The 25,277-nt window shown below is 38.8% G+C and overlaps 1 protein-coding gene and 1 long non-coding RNA gene across 2 annotated transcripts; both read right to left on the minus strand.

Moving 5' to 3' along the window:
* Positions 1-3,534: 3,534 nt before the first annotated feature.
* LOC139951626 (NLR family CARD domain-containing protein 4-like) lies at positions 3,535-11,069 on the minus strand. Its single transcript, XM_071950595.1, is given in 5 exon segments — positions 3,535-4,245; positions 4,247-6,738; positions 7,476-7,577; positions 7,928-8,008; positions 10,320-11,069. Coding segments are annotated over 5 exon segments (3,288 nt in total). The 5' UTR covers positions 10,426-11,069; the 3' UTR covers positions 3,535-3,738.
* Positions 11,070-11,699: 630 nt separating this feature from the next.
* Positions 11,700-23,298, minus strand: LOC139951707 (uncharacterized). The gene is made up of 5 exons (XR_011787826.1): positions 23,161-23,298; positions 22,477-22,638; positions 16,737-16,794; positions 12,833-12,909; positions 11,700-11,988 (listed from the first exon to the last, which is right to left on the minus strand). It is a non-coding gene; the product is annotated as an uncharacterized lncRNA (long non-coding RNA).
* Positions 23,299-25,277: the final 1,979 nt, after the last annotated feature.

The following is a 25,277-nucleotide window of genomic DNA, read 5'->3' on the forward strand; positions in this document are numbered from 1 at the left end:
AGCGTTTTTAAACGTATTAAAATACAAGGTTTCTAAGCGCTGTTAGTGTTACAGATAAGTGTAAAATAGAAGACATAATTCTACGTTAGATGATAATACATGTAGCTTATACTGAAATCTTTGTCTTTAAAGTTAATATTCCAAATAAGTTCTTCTACACGAACAAATGACCAATTATAAATCTACATGTTTAGTGTAAATTTATTTTCATTGATAATAGTGTCAACTGTCAACCAACTGCTGCCTGAAATACTACCATTAACCAGAGACCATGAACCAATCGGGGACAATCTTGGATGTATGGCAAAAAATTATCCCCAACATTTGGTTCTTATATAATTGGCAATCAAAAGTCTTTCTATTTAAAGGCAGTGGACACTATTGATATTACTCAAAATGATTATTAGCATAAAACCTTACTTGGTAATGAGAAATGGGGGGAGGTTGATAGTAAAAAAAACATTGTGAGAAACGGCTCCCTCTGAAGTGACGTAGTTTTCGAGAAAGAAGTAATTTTCCACGAATTTGATTTCAAGACCTCAGATTTAGAATTTGGGGACTCGAAATCAAGCATCTGAAAGCAAACAACTTAGTGTGACACAGTGTTTTGTTCTTTCATTGAGCTCAAATTTTCACAGATTTGTTATTTTATGCATGTTGAGATACACCAAGTGAGAAGACTAACTGGTCTTTGACAATTACCAATAGTGTCCAGTGTCTTTAAACATGCCCACAATCCATGTCAAAGGATTTACAAGTATTTATAATCATATAAGAAGATAAACCATTCATAGGTTGGTTTTGATCTGTTTGTTGGAAACTATAGAGGATCGGAATGACTGTGCTCTTCAAATAAAATAGTATCACGCTTTTTTAAATCCTACCTTTCAACTAGAAATACTACGGTGTGTCTTTAATTATTAATGAATACCCTAGAGGCACTGGACACTATTGGTAATTACTCAAAAATAATTATAATCATACTTGGTAACGAGCAATGGAGAGCTGTTAGTAGTAAAAGACTTTGTGAGAAACGGCTCCCCCTCTGAAGTAGCATAGTTTTTGAGAAGGAGTAATTTCTCAGTAAAATGTTTGAATTGATTTCGAGACCTCACACTCGAGGTCTCGAAATCGAACACCGAAAGCACACAACTTCGTGTGAGAAGGGTGTTTTGATCCATCCATTATTATCTCCACTTTGACTACCAATTGAGTTCAATTTTTCACAGGTTTATTATTTTGTGCAATTTCCAAAGGTGTCTAGTGTCTTTATTATAAGAAAACTCAGTCTAGATCAGGGTGCTACATCTAGACAACCACAAAAGTGAACATAATAAATTAAGTTGGAATGCAAGGTAGATTGGAATTGAAGTTTCCAAATTCTTCTTGACCATTTGATTTTTGTCTAATTCCATGTTTGGTCAAGGTCTTCTTGGTACTCGACTTTTATTGTAGAACTAGAAAAAGTTGCCTTTAGTAATTGAAATATTACACCAGATGTTTGTTTATATTTAACTGGATACTTGTCTATTTCATGTCTTGTTTTGTTCTACCAAAGTAACTTAACTCCATAACTCTGGGGAAGTGTCGTGGCTGCGCAGCTAAGAGCACCGAATTCAAACTCTGGTATTACTGATCAGCAGAGTGTGGGTTCGAATCCCCAGCCGTGACACTTGTGTCCTTAAGCAAGACACTGAACCATTGGTTTGTCTTTCGGATGGGATGTAAAGCCGTTGGTCCCATGGGTTGTGTAACGCATGTAAAAGAACCCAGTGCACTAATTGAAAAGAGAAGGGGTTCTCCCCAGTGTTCCTGGCTGTGGCTGCTGTATGCGCCCTAGCACCTTGTAAACCCTTATAAGGTGCTACATAATTGGGTCTCAGAATTCATCACTGCAATAACCTATATTTCTGAAAGTTTGTATTACTCAGCGCCTTGAGTACCTCATTGGTAGATACATGTACGTGCGCTATATAAGCCTCTGATATTATTATTATTACATCCCAACACAAATAAAGTTCACATCATGACAGCAGAGATAGCTTACAGTATTCGTTTTAAAGGAACGTTACAGAATTGGTAAGAAACAAAATTGTGAAGATCACAGGTTTACATAAAACTTACACGGTCTAATGATGATGATAGTAGAAAACATCCTGTGAAATATTATTGTCTTTAAATGTCATATATTTGTTGAGGAATAAATTATTTCGTGTTTGGAGTTTATCGCTCAGTGAGCGTTTTATTCATTTTTCTTTTTGCATCGATGTAATGCAAAAAATGTGATTTGGTTTTTCACTATTTTCTCGGATCCAGATGGCCAATCGATCTCAAACTTCTACAGGTTTATTAGTTTATATTACATATCTGGTGGATTACATAAAGTGCTTACACTGCCAGCAACTGTTTTGTCAGCAAAACCAATTCTGTAAAGTTCCTTTAGTCTAATTTAAAAGAATATCTTTCCCTCAACTTAGCAGAGAGCACAATTGTACTTGGCTTTAAATACACAGACAGTGAAACTTCATTTACCTTGAACTACATCTAATTGCATTCTTGTATAAATCTGTTAGTGTTTAGTTATAACAAAAAATAATAGAAGTTCTAAAAATATACATCAGATTTGCCTTTATTTACACACACACATAAGAGATGATGACATGATGCTTAACTCCTGCACCACGTTTCTGTCAATGTATTAACACAACCAGGGCCCAATTTTAATTCCATGGTTTAACTTTTAAGAAAGTTGTTCCCGTTGCATTCAGACAGCACTGCGTAAAACCCGATACAATTTATCTTTGGTTTTAAGAGGTCAAAGCAAACTTGACCCCGTTCCTCTAACATCTGGTTTATTGTCTTGTTCATTGGTCACAGTGTGTTTACGTAATGATTACGGAGGTCGATGGGTCGTCTGTTGTGAGTGAAACCGGATATGGTCTTTTTTATTCTGTCCACACAGTGTTAAAAGAAAAACCTGAAAGCGGTTTCAAGATAAACCCCCTCGCTGGACGGTCTATGTTTTGTGGGTTGAACTCGATTCGGTCTTACTTTAGACACACAGAGTTGAACTTGATCAGGTTGAACCATGAGTTCAACCAACTTTAGTACTGTGTCTGAACGTACATTATGAACGCGGTGCAAGACTAGCCAACTTGAATGCGCGCATTCGTGTGACAAAGGGAAAAAACATCTTCCCATGAATGGAGGGGAAGGAGTTGTGTATGTTTATTGTGAAACTTGCTGTTCGTTTTCTGTATTAGAGATGATGTCGTTATTTGGCTTTTGATGATTATAGGCAAAATTATAAGCCACGGGTTCAACTTCAGTGGTGTGTTATATTTGAGTGTATTCACCTATAAGGACATGAAGAAGTCAGAGCCATGGGACACTTGATCAACTGCTGCTCAACAAGAATCAATTCAACCACTTAGTTGGGCAGTGCAATTTGTATTTGTCACAGCTTCGGAACATCATGCTCAGCTTATGAAGGTTCTTCCATCTTCTTTAGTGATGGTACCCATATTATTGCAGCGGAACCAGCCAAAGGTTTCGTTCATCTCGATGTATTGATAATACCTTACACCATGTACATTAGAACATGGAAGGAAGGATGCAGTGCAGAGTGTTGTAGAGTCACCATTACATCATGCATGAGGACCGTTGAGGTTTAGCTTGTCTTAAAGCTAGCCGTCTTTTTCACAAATTTTTCAAAATCTTTGGATCATCCATTGAGAATTATTCATTTATGACCAAATGGGGCAAACCACGCCATGCATTATCAATATGTGTAACATCTTCATCTTCAAGTAAACAGAAGCTCAAGTAAAGCTTCTGAAGGTTCTCCATCTTCTTGAAGTGATGGGCCCATGATGCAGCAGAACCACCAAGGGATCTATTTTCTGAAAGATCCAACTCAACCAAGTTGGGAAGATCACACAGTGCAGGATCAATATGTGTCATATCTTCACTCGTCAAAAAAGGGAACCTCAAGTAAAGCTTCTGAAGGTTCTCCATCTTCTTGAAGTGATAGGCCCATGATGCAGCAGAACCACCAAGGGATTCATTTTCTGAAAGATCCAACTCAACCAAGTTGGGAAGATCACACAGTGCAGGATCAATATGTGTCATATCTTCACTCGTCAAAAAAAGGAACCTCAAGTAAAGCTTCTGAAGGTTCTTCATCTTCTTGAAGTGATGGGCCCATGATGCAGCAGAACCACCAAGTGATTTATTTTTTCTTAAGATCCAACTCAACCAAGTTGGGCAGATCACACAGTGCAGGATCAATATGTGTCATATCTTCACCTGTCAATAAGCAGCCATTCAAGACAAGCTTCTGAAGGTTCTCCATCTTCTTGAAGTGATGGGCCCATGATGCAGCACAACCACCAAGGGATCTATTTTCTGAAAGATCCAATTCAACCAAGTTGGGCAGATCCCACAGTGCAGGAACAATATGTGTCATATCTTTACCTGTCAATGAGCAGCCAATCAAGAAAAGCCTCTGAAGGTTCTTCATCTTCTTGAAGTGATGGGCCCATGATGCAGCAGAACCACCAAGGGATCCATTTATCGAAAGATGCAACTCAACCAAGTTGGGCAGATCACACAGTGCAGGAGCAATATGTGTCATATCTTCACCTGTCAATAAGCAGTCACTCAAGAAAAGCCTCTTAAGGTTCTTCATCTTCTTGAAGTGATGGGCCCATGATGCAGCAGAACCACCAAGGGATCCATTTATCGAAAGATCCAATTTAACCAAGCTGGGCAGATCACACAGTGCAGGAGCAATATGTGTCATATCTCCACCTGTCAATGAGCAGTAATTCAAATTAAACGTCATAAGGTTCTCCATCTTCTTGAAGTTATGGGCCCATGATGCAGCAGAACCTCCAAGGGATTCATTCATCGAAAGATCCAACTCAACCAAGTTGGGCAGATCACACAGTGCAGGAGCAATATGTGTCATATCTTCACCTGTCAATGAGCAGCAAATCAAGACAAGCCTCTTAAGGTTCTTCATCTTCTTGAAGTGATGGGCCCATGATGCAGCAGATGAGGCTGCTCCTGATAAAGCAGAATATTCTTCAGTACTCTCTTTCAATTTGCACAAAACCAACTTCACCTTTGAAAGATTCGTCATTAAGCTCATAGAGTCTACCAAATCTGACATACACCCACCCAAGTGACAATCAAATATCCCTACTGACTGTACCTTCTCAAGATAATCAGTTTGTTTGTTTTCCACTGTGCATGTGTGAACATTTCTAAGCAAATATGTGAATGAGTTAAGAGTGTCCCTGTTCCAACCATTAATGTCTATATGATCTGTTAGAACAGACTTCATGAACTCCACTGGGGGTAAATCTTTTGTCTGACCCTCAAAGTAGTAGTCAAGGCCGATTTCCATCCAGCCTGGTACTTTAGCAAGTGTTTGTAAAATGCTATTTGTACATGTCATGTTGTCACCAGCACAAAACCGCAAAATATAATGAAAGTCACCACTTCTAGAACTGATCATTTTATCCAGGCTCTTTTGGAATTCCACCGGGTCTGTTTCTAACAAGCTTTGTAAGTATTTACCAGCACAACACTCTTGAAAAGTCTTATGAAGGAATTGAATGCTGTTGAGACTTTTCATTCCCTTCAAGACCTTTTGTCTTGTAAGAATACCTGCTTTTATGGCAGATTCAAGCACATTTGGTTCAAACACTTGCTCAGGAAAAGCAAGCTGTTGTTCTGGAGCAAGAAGACCAAGCAAGGCAATCTTTCCAAGTTCATTTGTTACTTTTGATATCTCATTTGATGACATATCAGTTTTTCTGTGAAATATGTACTCCAATGCCTCACTGTAGATACGAGACATTGTTTCTGGGAGTTTAGAATCCTCTCTCCACAAAATGCACATCAACAGAAGTAGCATTGGACTCTTTGCCAAATCAGATAAAGCATTTGAGGATTTGATCCTCCGAATAAGCCCTTCTGCTTTGTCATGTTCATCCGAGTAAAATCTCTTCACATACTTCTTGATATCTTCACTATCAAAACCTTCAACCTTGACCTGTGTGAAAGGCTCTTGAATTAATGATCTTGTCACTAATTTATCATAGTGAGAGGGGCGAGTGGTAACTACAACAAAACACTCTCTGTCTTTCTTACGGTTCAGGATCTTTAGAATTGAACCAAATAAGGCTTTATCAAGGGCACGGGTCTTCAACTCATCAAAGCCATCAAACAAGAACAGTACTTTCTCTTGATTGTGACTGATAAAAGAACTCAACGAGTTCTTATCTACACTTGTTACTCCGCTTAAAAGTTGGTCAAAAATTGAGTCAACTAGCTCTGTGCTTTGTTCAACTGCACTCATTCTTATAACAAATACAAGCTCAAACTGCTGCAGTGCTTCACCACATGCCCAATCATAAGCCATCTTATCAATGAGGGTAGACTTCCCTCTACCAGCTAACCCACTCAAAACAGCCTGATTTTTGCAATCACCATCTCTTGTTTTCTGAAGGAAAATATCCTTATATGACTCCAGTTTCTTTCCAGATTTCTCCAATGTTAATTCTGTAAAGATATCTTTGATGTGTTTCGTGTCATCATCCTCCCATGGTATCAGTTTCACATAGCTACCTGTTTTCCTATAATGAGTTCTTATTGCCTTTCCACAACTCTTTGCAGCGACCTGGGCTGGATCGTTTGTCGAATGGGCTCCTTGCACACTTCCATCATCTGATTGTAAACAAAAAACATGATATGGAACAATTAATCTTGATTCATAAATACGCCCCTTACAGTTTCTCTTCTCCTATTGGTGGAGAGCGCGTCACAAGGGGGTGTTTAAACGGTCGATAAGGACCAGCTGGAGCTGTTTATAACCAGCTGGCTTCCGCGAGTCGGGCGCGCGTGTACACCAATATATCACGCAGAACGCACAATTCATAGCTATTAGTAACAGCGCGTAATCTATTTCTAAGCGCGCGCGCGTAAGCTATTTCTAAGCGTGTGCATACACACAACCCACGTGCATGAAACAGATTCTTCACAAAGTTTTTGACAAAAATACTTCAAACCTCGAATTTTCATTGTCAAAGTGTCTATAATTGTATTGTTTTAACGTCTTTTAACAAAAGGGCATTTATGAATGAGAATAAAAGAGTAGTGACTCAATCATAAACGTCCGTTTAAAACCTTGCAGGATCGTTGCCGTGTGATAAAGGCCCTATCACACGGCAACGACCTTGCCGGTTTTAAACGGCCGTTAAAGAACTCGTCGCTACCCTTTTATTCCCTTATTTAAATTGTTTCACTTGGCTGCTTGGAGGTTTTTTTAGGAATCACAAACGATATCTGCATCCATTTATTGTTTGCATTACTTGGGTATGTTGACTATTTAGTAAAGCTAACCTGCAATCATGTCTCATCTTGTCCCAAGTTGACCATCACAAGAAATGACACCATGTACTTACCTGAGGTTTTGGGTTGTATTGACGTTCCACTGGCAGTGGCAGTAGCTTGGGAGGAGTCAACTAGCTTTGGAATCTTCGGTGGAGTGCACTCTTGGTCAGATCCTACAAGACAGTTTAAAGGGCATGTTTGATGATCAAATATCAACATATCATTGTTTTATTTTCATCAATGTATAAAAACAAACAAAGTTTAAGGAAAGCCCATAAGATACTGGCAATCTTTCGCACGCAATGAAATTTTAGGTCTAAACTGGGAGTGTCATGACGGGGGCCCACATTAATTTCAGAGATTTCTTGATGCTGCAAGCCTCATTATCAAATCATTGCCACCAAGGCCCTTTCAGCAGAAACTGCCAGAAAAAAAAAAAAACAGCAAAATTCTTCTCTTAATGATAAGTGTGGGTATAATAATGACTATCTCAGATTTGACATGTTTTGGTTGAGTAAATTACCTGTTGGTTTTACTGCTGAATCCAAAGCTCGTTTCTGTTGTAAAGTGGCAGTTAGTTTCTCCAATGCAGGTAAAATATTCTCTGGAAGACAAAGTTAAAGAAAGAAATAACGGTTATTAAGATTAGATGATAAATTATAGAGAAAACTCTTGAGTAGCTGAACTATTTACAAGCAAAATGTAGCACAATGGATGCACAATCTGGATACATATCAAGAAACCTCACTCCATGATGTATTAAATTCAGTACTAGCTCATTTTACAGACAATATTTTTGATGGTGTAACTGCGAACCTCATCACAATATATATTATTATAGTTGTCATCTCCCACCGGTGATGTGTTTATATTGTTGTTTATAATTTATATGTTTCTCTTACGTTTATCAGCTTATCCTTGTTTGCATAAAGTCAAAGTTCAGTGACCACAGCCAATCGCCTGCGGGCATCTTAGGAATTTGTTTTAAGGTGTGGCAAGCCCATATTGATTCTGTACACAGGTATTGGGGTGCCGGTATTTCTAAGTCATTTCTTTTCCTGGTTTCGTTTGGTTAAGTTCGCCGTATTTTTTGTAGACAACCCCAGCTAGTTTTCATTGCTGTTTTCGTAAGTAGTATTTTCTTCATTTATAATATTTATGTCACTTATTTCAATTATATAAATGTTTTGGTTATTGTAAATTATTTCCTTTTTATTTCGATGATTTTGGCTAGTTGGAGTTATTTTTCTGGTTCATCCAAAAGCTGTAATTTTGGGATCCTATTTTGGGGCACAAATTTTTTGGATTGCTAAGATTTTTTGGTGCCACTAGGCAAAGCTGTTTTATTCTTCTAAGTCCTATTTTTGTACCCAACATATTTGTTTCTTAAAATTACTTACATTATCATGTGTGTGTTTCCCAACAGTTTTGTTATATCAGTATGCCGCCGTAAACTCCTGTAAACTCCTGTAAACCTCTCTGTACATCGCCGTTAAGTTTCCCACTGTGTTGAAGTGATTTCCACGGTAACAATTTGTAAGTGTTAATTTAGTAGTCTATAAAATTGTTATAATTGTTCATCGTTTGATACCGAATTGTTGTGAAGTAGAATTGTTCAAGCTTTTAATAATTGCTTTCTTTAATCCTTCTGGAAACCCCCGATTGCTAATTTTCTTTAATCTTTTCTGGAAACTATTTACCGTTCATTTTTGTATAATCTTTTCGGAAGCCTTCAATTGCATTTTATTTAATCTTTCCGGAAACGTCTGATTGCGTGTTTTCTTTCAATATCTTTCTTGTACTTTGATTTATTATTGAGTTAATTACGTATTTATATATTAATTATCTATTTCATTATTTGACATTCTAGTTCACCTGCTCCTCGCTGAGTGCAAATAAACTACCGGGTCGATAAAACACAATTTGTCCACGGCTTATTATTGTTGTCATCAACACGGTGACAATAATTGAATATAAAATTATCTCTACTGTCGAATTCCTCTGTTCCGATGTTTTGGATATAAATCAAAACAAACAATTTCCACCTTTGTCTTTTCCACTATAAAAATTCTAATAAAATTCTAATTCATGTTTAATTTGTTCTACATTTGTAACTTAAAGCCATTGGACCCTTTCGGTAAACAGTATTGTCCAAGGCCCACACTTCGTGTATCACAACTTCTATATCAAATAACAAACCTGTGGATATCTAGGCTCAATCGGACATCGGAGTCGGGAGAAAATAACGGGAAAACCCACTCCTGTTTTCGCGCGTTTCGCCGTGTCATGACATGTGTTTATAACAAATCCGTAATTCTCGTTAACGAGAATTTATATTGTTTTACCGTTTTCTCAAAAAGTAAAGCATTTCATGGACTAATATTTCACGAGAAGTCTTTCACCATTACCTTCTGTAAACCCTGTAAATTATTTGTAAATCTGTGAACTTTTTTTATTTTTTCTGTACCGAAAGGGTCCAATGGCTTTAAAGGAACATTACAGAATTGGTTTTTGCTAACAAAACAAATGCTGGCAGTGTAAGCGCTTTATGTAATCCACCTAATACACAAACTGACAAACCTATAGAAGTTTTAAATTGATCAACCATCTAGGTCACAAGAGAACAGTGAAAAACCCATCACAAATTGTACATTGCATCGATGCCAAAATAAAAATGAATAAAACGCTCATTGAGCGATAAACTTCAAACATAAACTAAGAATATTTATTTTACATTAAGTATGACATTTCAGAAAAAAATATTTCAAGGGATGTTTTGTACTATCATCATCATTAGACCATGTATATTTTAGGTAAATCTGTGATCTTCACGATGTTTGTTTCTTACCAATTCTGTAACGTTCCTTTAAAAGAAAGAAACCAATCTACAAAGGTTGTTCATGTTTGCACCTTACCTGTTGCTCCTGCCTTCAGCTGTATGAACGTACAGTGGCTAGGATTGGCAACAGCCAAATTATCACTGCCTTCAATGCGGTGTAGAGAAAAAGACTGGTTGGCCATCAAACAGGCTCCTTGACCTGATTGATTTTCTGCTGTAGGGGCAATGAAGGAAAGTCATTTCTACATAACATAACAACATAACAATTCAAATTAATAAGGCACTATTCCATCAAGATCATAGCGCAGTAGAATGAAATTAACCTTAAGTAGGATTTGAAACTTTGCATGGTGGAGATAAGATATAGAAGAGTTTGCGGTAACACCATGTAATAACAATCTCTAAATGAGTTGGGGTGGTTCTGAAAAGAACCGTTGGGTTAACTCGACGTTTCGATCAGTATGCTCTGATCGTCTTCTGGAGAATGCTGGACTCTGATGCTGCATGCTGCTTAAGTACTAGGCGGTGGATCAGCGGAAATTAACCTTTATCGAATGGCAACAACCCTACACCCGCATTGCCCGTAACGAAAAACGTCTTGGGCCAAGACTAGCGTGCAGTATCTGAAAACAACCAGTTATAAACAGAGCTCCAGCTGGTCATTATCAACCATATAAACACCTCAACGTGACGTGCTCTCCACCAATGGGAACAGTGAAACTGTCGAGGTATTCATGAGTTCAAAATTATTCACCAGGATGATGGGTATATTTTTTAGTTTAAAAGGTCTGATACTTTTTTCTAACAAAAAACACAATGTTCACAGATTAACATTCCCCTTACTCAGTTTGAAGATAATGATAGTAGAAAGCTTCCTTTAAAATATTACTTACTGAGGTGCTGTAGTTTTTGAGAAATGAGTAAACAATTTTCGTCTCAATTATAGCATGTAAAAACGTATTCACCAGTTGTGGTATGTTATTATAAGTTACCACACAAGCGCAAGTTGAATACGGAAAAATATAGCGCTTCTGTGTCCCATATCCATGGGACGCAGACATGCTATTTTTATTTATTTTTTTCGAGCGCGCGTGTTATAACGAATTTATCTTCAAGTCTCACGTGCAAAGCGCAAAGTTTAAAAACTCAGAACGTTATGCTGAATGTAATTTTTGCACTGTCCGTATACATTGACACTCACAATACGCACTGTGCAATAAAAACAGAGAAAGTAGTTCGAGCATCTGATTGGTGGATTAGCGCGTACTGGAAGATAAGGTATAATATCATAACTGAACTATATGTTTTTACATGCTAAAATAATGTTTGTATTTTATGACTTGTTTCATTCATTTCTCAAAAACTACAGCACCTCAGTAAGTAATACTTGAAGGGAAGCTTTCTACTATCATTATCTTCAAACCATGTAAGATTAATGTAAATCTGTGGACTTTTTCAAAAGTATCAAAATCCTTTAAGGAATAAAAAATAATATCAAATTAAACAAGATTTGAAAACAAACACTTTTATAGACAATGGTTCCCATTATTGCATAATTATTGAGTTTCTCATGTGGTCTTGCCAGGGGATGTTTAGGGTCATACGCTGCATCCTGGTGTAGCAACCATCCAGAGACTTCTCCATCCTGGTGGTTAGGGTCTAGGTCTCATCTCCGTATAGTAGCACTGACTCCACTGTTGTGACAAAAGGTGATCTTTTCACTCCCACTCCAGCGCTGCTGCGTGCTGCAGATGAAAATAAACATTACACAATAACTTTACATTTCTAATACAAGCAATTTGGACAGTAACAACAAGAATTTTTACTACTGGCACTACAATTATTTATTGCTAATAGGGTTATGGGTCAGTCAGTTTTTTAAACCCAGGATTTGAGCTGCCTCTAGCCATCGGGCTAGCTCGGTGGTCTAGTTGTAGGACATCTGCTTTAGCAATGCAAAGGTCGCGCGTTCAAATCCCACTCGAGTGATTTGCATACTATATTTGTTTTCACAGGGTACAGTGGTTAAAACACATCAGTGTAAAGGTTAAAAACAAATTATAAACCCAGAAATGGTTGAGTTAATAAATGCATTCTCATTCAGGGACAATCGATAAAAGGAATGACGATCTCAAAAACAAGTACAAAGTTGTATCTTTAAAGGGTTTTGGTACCTTTTGTATAACAATTTTGCCCATTACATAAATCCCTATGCACTGTGAATGATGTACATGTACTATACAATTTTAGCAACATTAGTTTTAAAGTTTTGCGAAGAAAACAAAAGGCAAAATCAAACAGCAAGGTTTTCAGGAGAGTAGCGTAAACACGTTTTACATGCTAAGATCACTTTTGTTTCATGAAACAAAAACTACTTTCATAATATTTTTTTACTCATGTCTCAAAACTTACAACCTCAGCAAGGCAAGTAATATTTTAGAAGCCTTCTACCACCATTATCTTCAAACCGGATAGTTTAATGTATATCTGCTGACATTGAGTTTTGTGTTGTACAAAAGGTATCCAAACCCTTAAGTACGGTGTTGCTGAGATGTAATCTTGAATAAGAAAAAAAACAGTGTCTCTTACAGAGTCTTCCTCCGCTTCCTGTTATCCTTCATTTGACTCTCCAGCTCAGCTCTTTTGCTCTCTTGGGTTTTGTGCAACTGAGAAAATGAGAAAACATTCATAATGTTATAATTTCTTTAGAGTGACCATTAGCATCGACGTCAATCTGTCTTGAAAGATGGGGGGAGGAACATCGTTAGTCATACCATCTACGGCGTGGGGTCCCGCCTCGCTTAAGGGCCCCAGGAAAATTTTAAGGCCATTTATGCTCTCTAGTGCAATCTTATGAGTCTGAGGGAAGATGTGCCCCATCTGAGATCTTGGAATTTAATGGCTATTTCGAGCTATGACAAATGATGCACCATTTAATTGCTATCCTGGTTATTAGCTAAAAACCAATTCAATTATAGCTGCGTATACAAATTATTTCTACATATAATGCTCAGACGGCGGTTCATTCCTAGCATCGTCAAGGGTGGATTAAGACAGGAAATTCTATAAAGGGGGTGGGGGCTTGTTGGTAGGGCAAACCAATTAAAGATGGAGCATGCTATAAAGCGGAACGCAAAACCTTTTTCGGCCTGGGGAAAACTTTGCATTCTAGATTCTCTGGTGCAAACTTAGGCCAATAGGCAAAACGAATGGAACAGAACATTTATAAAGCCTTTTAAATGTGAGCAGCAGTTGTATAACCTTTTTGGTTAACATCATCTTCATGTGCGGATCTATAAGCATGCTCGTGTGAAAACTTTACGGCGTGGGTCGGGCCCGTTTAAGGGCCTGGGAACAGTTCACATTCTAGATGCTCTGTGGTGCAATCTTAGGGCAACTGTCAACAAGAGGCAAAAAGAATGGAATAGAGCAAAGCCTTTACAATGTGAGCAGCAGTAGAACCTTTTGAGTTAACAGCATCTTCAAGTACGGATCTACATACATGACACAAGTTGTAGGGGGCAAATGAGTCCGGGCTCGCCTAAAGACTCTGGACACTATTGGTAATTTTCAAAGACCAGTCTTCTCACTTGGTGTATCTCAAAATGCCTAAAATAACAAACCTGTGAAAATCTGAGCTCAATCGGTCGTTGCGAGATATTAATGCACAAAACAAAAAAACACCTGTCACACAGAGTAGTGTGCTTTCAGATGCTTGATTTCGAGACCTTGCATTCTAAATCTGAGATCTTGAAATGAATTTCATGAAAAATTACTTCTTTCTCGGGAACTACGACACTTCAGAGGGAGCCGTTTCTCACAATGTTTGATACTATCAACCTCTCCCCATTGCACGTTACCAAGTGAGGTTTTAGGCTGATAATTATTTTGAGTCACTACCAATAGTGTCCACTGCCTTTAATCAGGCCTGGATCTTAGATGCTGTTTGGCTTCTCACACTATTGCTCAAACGTTGACAAAATTGCACCTCCCCCTTGAAACAGTGGAAGGGACTACCCCCCCCCTCCCCCCCCCATTTTTGAAGGGTGGAGGGCATAAACTCAAATGTTTGCCGTATCTAATGACTTGTCTTTATCTTGAAACTCAAGTATTGCACCGTATAAGACCAAACCCTGTGTCCCGTCAATGGCATCAATCATAATGTTTGAGCATTTGTGTGAGAAGCCAAACAGCATAGGGTCCAGGCCCGCTTATAGACGATGTGACCATGTTTACATTCAAACCACCCTCTGTTGACAAAACACTCTATACGTCATGTTTCGCCGGGCACCTGAGTTGCGCAGTCACAGTAAGATTGCGTACACTTTCTAGCTGGCTGCCAAAACACAAAGGTTTTGCCTGGCAGTATGCGCGCGAATCATGTTATGGTTTTCGTGTGATGTCAGAGGTCACATCGTCTATAGGCACGGGAAAATTCTGCATTTTAGATGCTCTGTGGTGCAATCTTCGGTCAATTTTGAGAGGGGGACGTTTGATATAGTGTCCCCCACCCTTCTAAAAAGTTGTGTCATCCTTAGGGGTCTTGTCAAAACTCATCCTGGACAGACCACAGGACGAGGCTCGTCCGATGTCACATTTTTGTCGGACGGGCCACAGGATGGGAGTTCATATGGAACAAGGTTCCACACGATGAAATGTGTATTCCCGTCCGATACACAGTACCCAAGGCACCCCACTGAGCGCTCTGCGGTTTCACTGGCTCATTAAACACTAACTAAACAAACCTGGGGTTTGCGGTTTGGGGCAAGTCTGGACTGACTGTTTGGAGGTCACTGTAGGAAAGATTATACTAGCATAGCTCATGTAAACCGTTAACAGTGTTTTATTCTCCATTCCTAAATTGTATAGGTTTATAAAAATTAAACCAATGAAAAATATAAAGCATCAAATGAAAACTTATTGCAATATTGGTGAAATTATCCACCATCTTGAAAAATAACCACATGGATGCTAATCATGGCCACCCGTTCATACACAGGAAATTCCCTTCAAAGATTTATACCCTTCAAAAATGGACCATAACACTTCAAACTTGTTGGATTGTGGGGTGATGTTCCAAGGTTATTTATTGTCTAAATTACTTTCAGGATAATTTCTATTCAATCACGATGCATCAAAAGGGATACATCATTGTAAAGGTGCTGTTTAATAACATGGATTTCTCAAATAATTAGATTTTAATCTAAAGATTTTAAAAGGGGTTGTCCCACTAGATTGAATGGCACCAACACGCATAAACATAAAACTGACTGTTTATTGTGTTGATCCTAATTCATCTTTTGACGTTTGTGACTTTTGTTTTAAGGAAATATATACCGTAAGAACCGTTTGCTTTTTAACATTTTATAATCACTGCGTACAATTTTGAAAATACCATTGTAAGATATCTATTTAAAATGCGTACATTTTAAGTGCATAAAACTTCTATCCTTTTGTTGATAATGAGTTAAATTAAGTATATATACTGTAATTAAAAACACCCCGACCGATTTAAACTTTGTAATGAACTGAGTTTTATGGGGGGTTGATGCAACACAATTACATTCGAGTGCCTTCAAGTTTAAGTTGACCATTAATAGTGAAAGATACGAGAATCGGATCCGTCTCATTGTTCCAAACTCTAATAAAACAAGGTACCCCGTTTGTTCGAAAACTTTTCTTGTTGATATGTTGAAACTGATTCTCTAGGATCTCAAATAATTAAATAAGCTTTTATTGACGCAGAAGAACAACATAGACAATAAAGACAATTGCAATTTTGTCCACAGACTGAAATAAAAACGTTGAAACCCATCCTGTTAAAAAGTTACAAATTGAAATGCACAGAGAGCTTAAGATATGACCAATTTGTCTGTAGTAAATACTCAAGGTCATTGAAGCCCAGTGTGAAACCCCAAACTGGCCCTCGGGAGACCCCCTGCTTGTTTTCCAGTAGATAGCAATCTAAACACTCTGCGGTTTGTAAACAAATGATCTCTGGTGAAGGCCAGTCACTGCGAGCTCGTCCTATAGCCCGTCCGATAAAGTAATCACTACAAGGGAATTGAACATGGGACAGAAACCTGGTCCTGGACGGGCGCCCGTCCGTTGGCTGTCCAGGATGAGTTTTGACAAGGTCCCTTAGCCCCCAGGATTAATGCCCATGGCGAGACACAGGGTTGGTCTTACACAGTGCAATACTTTGGCTTCATGATCAAGGTGGTCAAAAAGATGGGGGGGGGGGACATTTGATATTGTGCCCCTCTCCCCTTGTCACACCCCACCCCCACCTATTTGATGCCCACCACCATTAGTAGAATTTGAAACTTTGTATGGTGGAATTATAACTATAAGAACATTTTGTGATAACACCGTGTGAGTCTCTTTTTGAATAGTGTTGGTTAGGAAAAGAACTATTGGTTAAAGACTCATGTTTCTATTAATATACGCTGATCATCTACAGGAGAAAAATCATTAGAAAGACTGTACTTACCGTTTGTCTAGATGCTACTGCTCGCCGAATGTACTTCTGTAGGGCTTCTCTACGCAACCTACAATAGACAACAAATATCGGACAAATTTACATCAGCTGCTGTTAAACGAAGAAATTCAGTCTGAATGATCTACATGTGTAGTTGCATGTTTTGTGTGCATTTGATCACTAGCACTAGGCATAGTTAATTTTTTACAGTATTACATTTAACAATCACCAGTTTCTTAAAAGCTCAGAAATGCCTAGTTCATTTTGATGGGCCATAATAAATAATTTGCAGATATTAATTACCTATTTGTCTTTTTAAAGACAAATTTGTCTTTTTAAAGACAAATAAAGCACTTGTGTTTTAATCCAACGAAGTCTTTTGGGGAAAAAAGTACCTACATGTGAGGTGAAACTAAACATGGATTGGAAATCACTAACAAGGCAATACTTTTTTTAGAAACCTCTTTCATCAGTGAAAAGGGTACAAAAGAATTTAGGCTTTGCATGGTGAGGTATCAATTGTATTTGGTTTGCGGTAACAAACACCATGTGTGTTTCTACTTGCCAGGTAGAGTTTGTTCTTTAGAGAACTGTCTTGCTTTATTTTACTACCGCAAAGAGTAGAATATCAGATTTTGGGGAAACTTGTTCTGAAAAGAACTGTCCTGCTTTGTAAATATACCCTGGCGCAGGTATAGAAAATTGGCTGGGACAACTACTTTAGCTTTATAGGATCATAATTAACTGCACTACCCCGGAGTCAGTCTCTTGACGATGGCTAGAGCAAGCTAGTCAAAATGTTGAGACCAATTCAAGAACTGAATAGTGATTTGGTTCCCTATTGGGCAATCCATATAGGCTTCTGCTTGCTTTTTGTTGATATGTCTCTAATTATTTTACTAATAATGCAAAAGTTATACATTTCTACTTATTGTTGCTGTGTGTTTTGAAGTTTTTAAAGCCTGGGTGAATAAATAAATAAACAAATAAATAAACTACTTGTCCTCTGCATTGTTCTCACTAAGCCTCTTCCTTGATGCAACCTCTTCCCTGCAAACAGCCAATCAAAACAAACAAAGCTCGGTAAATAACACCAAACTCACAAATCTCAACTCATGTTAATCCGGCATGGTTAGGCCTGTCGTCTTCTTGATACTCCAAGGGTTTATGAAGATGCACCAAAAATTCAATCCATACTCAGTGATACTGCCTCTTGAAATACATAATTCTAAAAACACCCCCTTTCTGGAGCTCCAGCCCTGACCCCACGCGTCGACCTGGTATTCTTTTAAAACGTAAGAGCCCATAATTTAATAACAACAAGTATGCTAGTAGCTGGGTTAAACAACAGAGGAACCGCAGTTGAAATGACCAGATAGAGAAAGGACCAATAACACTATAATTAATACCAGTATCAGCCACCAGACTTGAGATTTGCTGAATTGGGCCCGCCAGACACCCCCCCCCCTCTCCTGGGTTAAACATCTGAGGAACCACCTAAAACCAAGTTGAAATGACCAATGATGACACTATTCCCAATACCAGTATCAGCCACCAGACAAAGGTTTTGCTGCATTAGGCCTGCCAGACCCCCCCACGTTAAATATCAGACCCCCTTGTAAACCAAGTTGAAATGACAAATGATGACACTATTCCCAATACCAGTATCAGCCGCCCGACAAAACATTTGCTGCATTTTTATTTATTTATTTATTTTAAATCTTTAGACATACACAATAGTTGCAAGTTGTACAGGGGCTGTCAAGGCTAAAACAAAAGTATAAAACTGTCATCAAAAGATGTGTAAAACCAGACCCCTGCCAACGATAAAAATATAATTATACAATATAAAAAGGTGATTGCACTGAAACATTTAAGAATCACACAATAGAAATCATTAAAACACAACAAAATCAGACTATTGAAAACAAAAAACTACACCCACAACAAAACACCGCAGCGATAAGAGGAAGGGACAACAATTGAAAATAATAAAAAACATAGAATGGACTAAAAAAAAACAGAAAAAATAAAATTGGCACAGAGTGCACCCTCACAGATTCATGCCAACCCACCGGGCTCGAGGACAATGATAGCAGAGAGCCTCCCCAAACACCACCCAAAAAGCACAAAGACCCCTTAGACAATTAAAACCACTAGCACTTTTAACATACTAAAAATTCCCCCCTCAGCTTCATACGAAAGGACTTGTACCCCTCCAAAATCAAAACATTCCTGGTATCCAAAGTGAGCTCTGAGAACATTTTAGGAAAGCGAACAATGGTAGAAAATTTATAAGCATCCGTCCTAGGTTTTAGGTGATGAAAAGTGAGCAATTCTGTGTGACGGGAGTTAACTTTAGACAGATTAGTTAAGTCATTCATAAAACTATACCGAGTGGACATCAACAGTTTTACAATAAAGCAAATGTTTAAAAAAATTCTTCTGTCAGACAGCAACATAAGACCCAGAGTCTTCAGTCTTTCTTGATAAGGCTGTTCCATATATGTTTGCCGAAGTATCATCCTGCTGGCTCTGCGCTGTACCGATTAGATTGATATGATGTGTTTTTTACGGTGAACCCACCAGACGGGTGAGCAGTAGTCCAAGATTGGCTGCACAAGAGTCTTGAACAAATGGAGCGATACGCACGAAGGACAGTTGCCAGAGATGAGGCGAATCAAACCAATCAGTCTATTACATTTTGAAGTAACAGCCTGCACTTGTAGATCCCAAGATAAGTTACTCTGGAATATACAGCCTAGAAGCTTGATGGAGTCCACACATTCCAGGGGGGAGTTTCCAAGATTGTATTCTGGTTTGCTCATACGTCGCTAAGTCAACCGTATCGATTTGCACTTGTCAGCATTTGAGCGCAAACAGTTCAATTTAGCCCAGTTAACTATAGTGTTTAGGTCCTTCTGAAGTAGAGAATCCGGCGCGTCAGTTGTAACATTTTTGAACTAAAATGTGTCATCTGTGTACTGTACAAGGTTTGAAGAAAGTTGAAGCTGAAGATCGTTCGCGTACAAAACAAAGAGCAGGGGGCAAAGTACAGAGCCCTGTGGCACTCCTGAACCGACCGGTAGCCAGTCTGAAGTAAAGCCTTTGTAGACAACTCGTTGCAGGCGGTTTGTTACAAACGACTCAATCCAGTCAAGAGCAGCACCCTTTATGTTGTAGCAAAGTTGGAGTTTCTTAACAAGAATATCGTGGCTTATAGTGTCAAACGCACGACTGAAATCTAAGGAGATTACATCCACTGCAGGTACCCGTGCGTCCAAAGATTGAAGCCATCGAGAACTAGCTGACACCAATGCTGTAGAACAAGACCTCCCAGGAATGAACCCATGTTGCCGGTCAGCTACAAGTCCGTTGATTTGACAGTGGTCGAGAATTTGACGACACAAGATTTTTTCTAAAAGCTTGCAGATTATTGGAGTCAAAGAAACGGGTCTGTAATTGATCAAGTTGCTCTTTTCTCCTTTTTTGAAGACGGGCACTACATTAGCACGTTTCCACGCACTTGGAAGACAACCTGAAGCAAGAGTGTGGTTGTAAAAAGTTGTGAGAACAGGAACAATGGCTGGGGCAGCAAGTTTCAACATTTGGGCGCTAATACCATCAGGTCCATATGCTTTGTGTGCGGAAAGATTCCGAATCTCAGACGAAACTTGAGTTGAAGTGATGGAAAAACGTTCCAACGGGGGAAATTCCAACGTGGGAGAAGTGACACGGTCCTGGTCGGTGGATCCGGAGAAAAAACTGGCGAAAAGAGAGTTAAACTCATTTGCAATCCGAGATGGGTCACTTATATTTCACCATTGATGAAATAAGAATTGGTAGATTGAGAAGATTTGCGTTTGGACTTCACAAAAGACCAGAAAGTTTTCCGATTATCTCTTTTCTTAAACAAATCAGTTACCAACTCACTGTACGCCCTTTTGGAGAGATTGCGTACTTTGTTCCTGACAAGTTTAAATTGTTTCCAAGCTGTCTCAGTTCCACTTACACGAGCTCGTTTAAACAACCTTTGCTTCTCAAGGATGAGCCGATTAAGTTCCTCGGTGATCCAGGCTTAGCTCTCTTGCTACCTTTTCGGACAGGAACACACTCCTTGACGCAATTGAGGAAGAAATCACTGAACGTATCCCAAGCATCGTTAATGTCGTTGTAGTCAATCACTCCCCAAGGAACTGCAGCTAGCAAAGTCTGGAAATGAACAAGGTCCGTTTTGTGGTACTGGAAGGTTTCCCTTACACGACGTGGTAATTTTCCAGGCGACCCGCGAATTAGGGGCCCGCCATCCAGGGGCCCGCCAGACACCCCCCCCCCCCCCCCCCCGGGTTAAACATCAGAGGAACAGCCTGAAACGCAGTTGAAATGACCATAGAGAATTAGGACGATTAACACTATTCTTAATACCAGTATTCAGCTGCCTGACAGAAGTTTTGCTGCATTGGGCCCGCCCGACACCCCCCCCCCCTACTTAAGTAAACATCAGAGGAACCACCTCAAACAAAGTTGAAATGACCAATGACACTATTCCCCAAACCAGTATCAGCCGCCAGACAAGGTTTTTGCTGCATTGGGCCCGCCAGACTCCTCCTCTCCCAACCCCCAGGTTAAACATCGGAGGAGCCACATAAACCAAGTTGAAATGACCAATAACACCATTCCCTATACAAAGTTGGGGGGGGGGGAGCAGAGCGTCTGCCAGGCCAAATGCAGCAAAACATTTGTCTGGCGGGTGACACTTTGTTTTTGGAAAAGTGTTTTTGGTCATTTCCACTCGGTTGCAGGTGGTTCCTCCGATATTATGTCAAAGGGGCGGAGGAGCGGGATGTCTGCAGGCCTAAGCGGTTTGTCTAGCAGTTCATACATGTGGATGTAAAGGGTTTTAAACCAGAAAGGGCTTTCAACCTTTTTCAGTTGCTCAGATCTCATGGTGTTATCTCCTTTCATAAATTTTGAACAAAAGGTTGTATAAACCTAGAGTTTTCAAAGTAGCAGAGTATAGCTTTTGCTCTTTTCAGATTTCCAAAAATTAAATAAAAAATGACAAGGGTCGAAAGACAACTCAATTTGCCTTAAAGCATCATTGTACAAACTTAAAGTCACCTGGAAGTACAATTTTTTTCTTTCAAACATAAGAGTATATAATTTTTTTAGTAATTGTTTGTCACGATATATATGTTAAAAAAATATATAAAGTTGTTTGGGGGCTGACTCCGCCTACCCCTTTTGTGACGCCATTCGAGGCAGACTTTGCCTGCAATGCGTATAATAAACACACGTGCAAAGTACATGTACGTCCAAGTCGTGAGTTGGTACATTTCAAAAAGTGTTTTTCTGCATTCAGCAGCAATACACCTGGTCGGCATTGCCGGAAAAAAACATTTTTGTTTGTTTTTAAAAGTACAAACTCACGACTTGGTCCGTACATTTTGCAATTGTGTTTACTCTACGCATTACAGGCAAAGTCTGCCTCGATTGACGTCACGAACAGCGCCTTCTCGGGTCGGGGTCTACTGTTAAATTTGTAAATAACATAAGAACTGATTTTTTAAAACCTTAGTTAACTGATTCACATTCCACTCATCAAACCACATTAGTGACAAAAGCTTTATTTTTAAAAAATACCACTTCCAGGTGACTTTAAGAGCCCAATAAAACTTCTGCCCACAAATTAATCACAGAAGCTGTTCAACTGCCTCACTGGCTGATGACCATTATGCAATACAAGACCTACCATTGGAACTAGTTGTGGTATTGGCAGTCTGTTTTTCAGCTGAAGTGCCAGGCGGAACATGTCAGTACTGGGCAGGCCCGCCCACCGTCGCCCACCATGGCTACAACACTGATCATCACCAATGAAGGTAAGTATTACAGTTCCAACATCAAGAGTACTGTACTGTAAACAAAAAAGGTGAAAGCAAATGAGAAAATTGGAAAGAAGTTGTTCAATCTTCACTTACCTTCATCCATTGTTGAAATGAACGAGCTTTACCACTGATTGGTGATGTCTTTACCTCTTCCACAGAATAGAAGAAGCAGGCGTGGGTAAACAAAGCACACATCACATATCCGTAGACAACGAAACAGGCCTAGGCCTAGTGTCAATTATTATTAAAAAAATTTTTATAGGTAATACAGCATGTACACAAAACAATGAGATCAACTGGATTATTATTAGGCCCAAAGAGAAGAAACACAGCACTAGTAACCTTAATAATCAACCACTTGATGATTGGGTACTCCGGAACTTCTGTAACTACGGTAAAACACTACCATATCGTAACTGGTAAATAACAAACTTTCCCATGCACGCAGCAAACCATCAATGATTAATCATCACACTGATCACGAGCCCCATACTTAAAAAATACCAATATCCCATCTTTAGAGATAACAAAAGAAGAAAAGTCCTACTCACTTCTATACTGCACGCACGGGCGAGAATTAACTGGTTGATGGATGAAGAATAATCTGTAATTTTTAAGGCGATTTCGTGAAATTATTGGAGAACATTGGTGAAGAACAATTGGCGATATAATTTGAATCATAATGAAATTAGCCTGTCAATAGAGGGCGCTATCAAAGTTCAATTTGTATGACTTTTTCCAATATTTTTGTGCAGAAATCCAGCCTTCTATTTATTTGGTCGTTATCATACAGCATTTTTCATAATATGAGCAGTGGAATGTATTGCCTGCCAGGAAATAGACTGGAACGTAGGCCTAATTTCATTATGCCTGGAAGCACAAACACTTGCTAAGCACAGAAAAATAGCTTAAAGGCAGTGGACACTATTACTCAAAATAATTATTAGCATAAAACCTTACTTGGTAATGAGTAATGGGGAGAGGTTCGTAGTATAAAAGATTGTGAGAAACGGCTCCCTCTGAAGTGGGTAGTTTTCGAGAAAGAAGTAATTTTCCACGAATTTGATTTCGAGACCTCAAGTTTAGAATTTGAGGTCCCGAAATCAAGCATCTGAAAGCACACAATTTTGCGTGACAAGGGTGTTTTTTTCTTTCATAGTTATCTCGCAACTCCGACGACCAATCGAGCCCAAATTTTCACAGGTTTGTTATTATATGCATATTATGTTGAGATACAGCAAGTGGGAAGACTGGTCTTTGACAATTACCAATAGTGTCCAATGGCTTCTGGCGACCCCAAAATTTAATGTAAGAAGCGTCACTGCGGTAATGCTTCTCAGATTGTGTTTCTATAGGAACTATTCTTCCCATTATGACAATGAAACTCTGAAAAACCAGTGGAAAAAAATCTAAGTGGTAAGAAGTACGACAGCTTTGGATAGTACAATGCATCGTTTAAGAAGTACATTTACGTCCGGGTATGGAAAACGGGGTACCACTTTTTATTCCCTCCCCTCCCCCCCCCCCCCCCAAATTGAATATAAAAGCATTACCGCAGTAACGCTTCTCGGATTGTATCCCTATTGTATCCTAATTTGACTAAATTCTTTCCAGTTAGACCATATTGAACTCTGGAATGCCATAAAACTTTATACATGCGGTGAGGAGTAGGGCCTATAGCAGTTGGATAGTAGGCCCTACAGTGCAAGTTTTAGATAAAAAAATTATACTTCGCTTCCTGTTACAAACGCTTGACCCCCCCCCCCCTCCCCGATCATAACACGCATTACCGCGGTAATGCTTCTCAGATTATATTCCTATTGGGATTATCCTTCCTATTTTTATTCTCCCAAATAATTAAAATGAGAAGCGTTAAAGGGAAGGTACACGTTTGGTAATTACTCAAAACAATTAACTTAAAAACTGACTTGGTAACGAGCATTGGAGAGCGGTTGTTCATGGTATAAACATTCTGGGAAACGACTCCCTCCGAAGTAACGTAATTTTTGAGAAAGGGGTTATTTCTAACTAAAATATTAAAAGACTTCTAGCTAGAAGTATTTTATTCCTAGCTGCAAGCACACCAAATGTTTTCTCGCAGCTTCGATGGCCAATTGAGCCCAAATTATGACAGGCTTGTTATTTTATGCTTATGATGGGATACACCAAGTGAGAATACTGGTCTTTGACAATTACCAAACGTGTACAGTGCCTTTATTGCCTCCCAGATTGTATTCCTATAGATAATATTCAACTTTCAAATAATGGGTCAGTAAAATCTTATAACTGCGGTGAAGCTTAGTAAACAGCTTTAGATAATCGCATTTTGAGAAACATTTCATCTTTTTTGTACATTATGGGGATGAAAAAGGTGTAACAATTTTGAACCCCTCTCACAAATTGAACATAAGAATCGTTACAGCGGTAATGCTTTCCAGCTTGTATTCCTATATAAAGGGAAAATTCTTTCCATGTTGACACAAATAACACAGGTTTTTAAAAACGCAATCACTTTTTGAAATGTTTTGTTGCAGATTAATTCTATGTTTGAAGTTCTGGCATAAAGAATCGTTAACCAACGGTCTTTAAAACAAACACTTCTCAAAACAGATGTTTTACTGTATACTATCTCTTTAATAAAACTTCCACCGTGCAAAGTTTCAAATCA

This window comes from Asterias amurensis, chromosome 19 (assembly GCF_032118995.1).
Source record: "Asterias amurensis chromosome 19, ASM3211899v1".
Taxonomy (NCBI): Eukaryota; Metazoa; Echinodermata; class Asteroidea; order Forcipulatida; family Asteriidae; genus Asterias; species Asterias amurensis.